The sequence below is a fragment of the Haliaeetus leucocephalus genome, unplaced genomic scaffold (genome assembly GCF_000737465.1).
Source record: "Haliaeetus leucocephalus isolate CR32 unplaced genomic scaffold, Haliaeetus_leucocephalus-4.0 Scaffold417, whole genome shotgun sequence".
In the NCBI taxonomy this organism is placed as follows: domain Eukaryota; kingdom Metazoa; phylum Chordata; class Aves; order Accipitriformes; family Accipitridae; genus Haliaeetus; species Haliaeetus leucocephalus.
In genome coordinates this window covers 8,875,146-8,875,654 of record NW_010972853.1, presented here as the reverse complement: position 1 = coordinate 8,875,654, position 509 = coordinate 8,875,146, and the positions used below count along the sequence as shown (strand labels likewise).

The 509-nt window shown below is 77.4% G+C and overlaps 1 protein-coding gene across 5 annotated transcripts in view; it reads left to right on the top strand.

The window, feature by feature from the left end:
- The first annotated feature begins 15 nt into the window (after positions 1 to 15).
- The window catches only part of STRN3 (striatin, calmodulin binding protein 3), a 69,510-nt gene continuing 69,016 nt past the window's right edge, over positions 16 to 509 (top strand). For 2 of the 5 annotated variants that reach the window (XM_010574250.1, XM_010574248.1), the window contains exon 1: positions 18 to 413. In XM_010574250.1, the coding sequence (XP_010572552.1) occupies positions 90 to 413 (324 nt within the window). In that variant the 5' untranslated portion in view covers positions 18 to 89. Of the gene's footprint in view, positions 414 to 509 lie in introns of all 5 variants that reach the window. The other 3 variants (XM_010574251.1, XM_010574249.1, XM_010574252.1) reach the window with 3 other exon arrangements.

Genomic DNA, 509 nt, shown 5'->3' with positions numbered 1-509 from the left:
TCCCCGCCCCAGCCAGCTCCGTTCACCCCCTCCCTGGCCCCTGCTCCAGGCCCCCGCCGCGGGACGAGGAGGAGGGCTCCCCGCAGACAATGGACGAGCACCCCGGAGCCGGAGGAGGCGGTGGGATGGCGGCCGCCCCGAGACCGCAGCAGCCACCGCCGCAGGCGGGTGGGAACGTGAACCTGCAGTCGGGTGGGGGCTGCGTGGGGGCCGGAGCGGGCGGCGGCGGAGGAGGGCAACAGCAGCAGCCCCAGGGGCCCGCGGCCCCGGCTGGTCAGGAGGCGGCGGGCCCCGCCGAGCTGTCCCGGCCCCAGCACTACACCATCCCGGGGATCCTGCACTACATCCAGCACGAGTGGGCTCGCTTCGAGATGGAGAGGGCGCACTGGGAGGTGGAGCGGGCCGAGCTTCAGGTACGGGGGGGCGAGGGCGGGCTCAGCGCGGAGCGGGGCGCGGGCTGGGACCGGCGCGGTGGGCTCCGGGGACCGGGCCGCGCTCGGGGTGCGGGA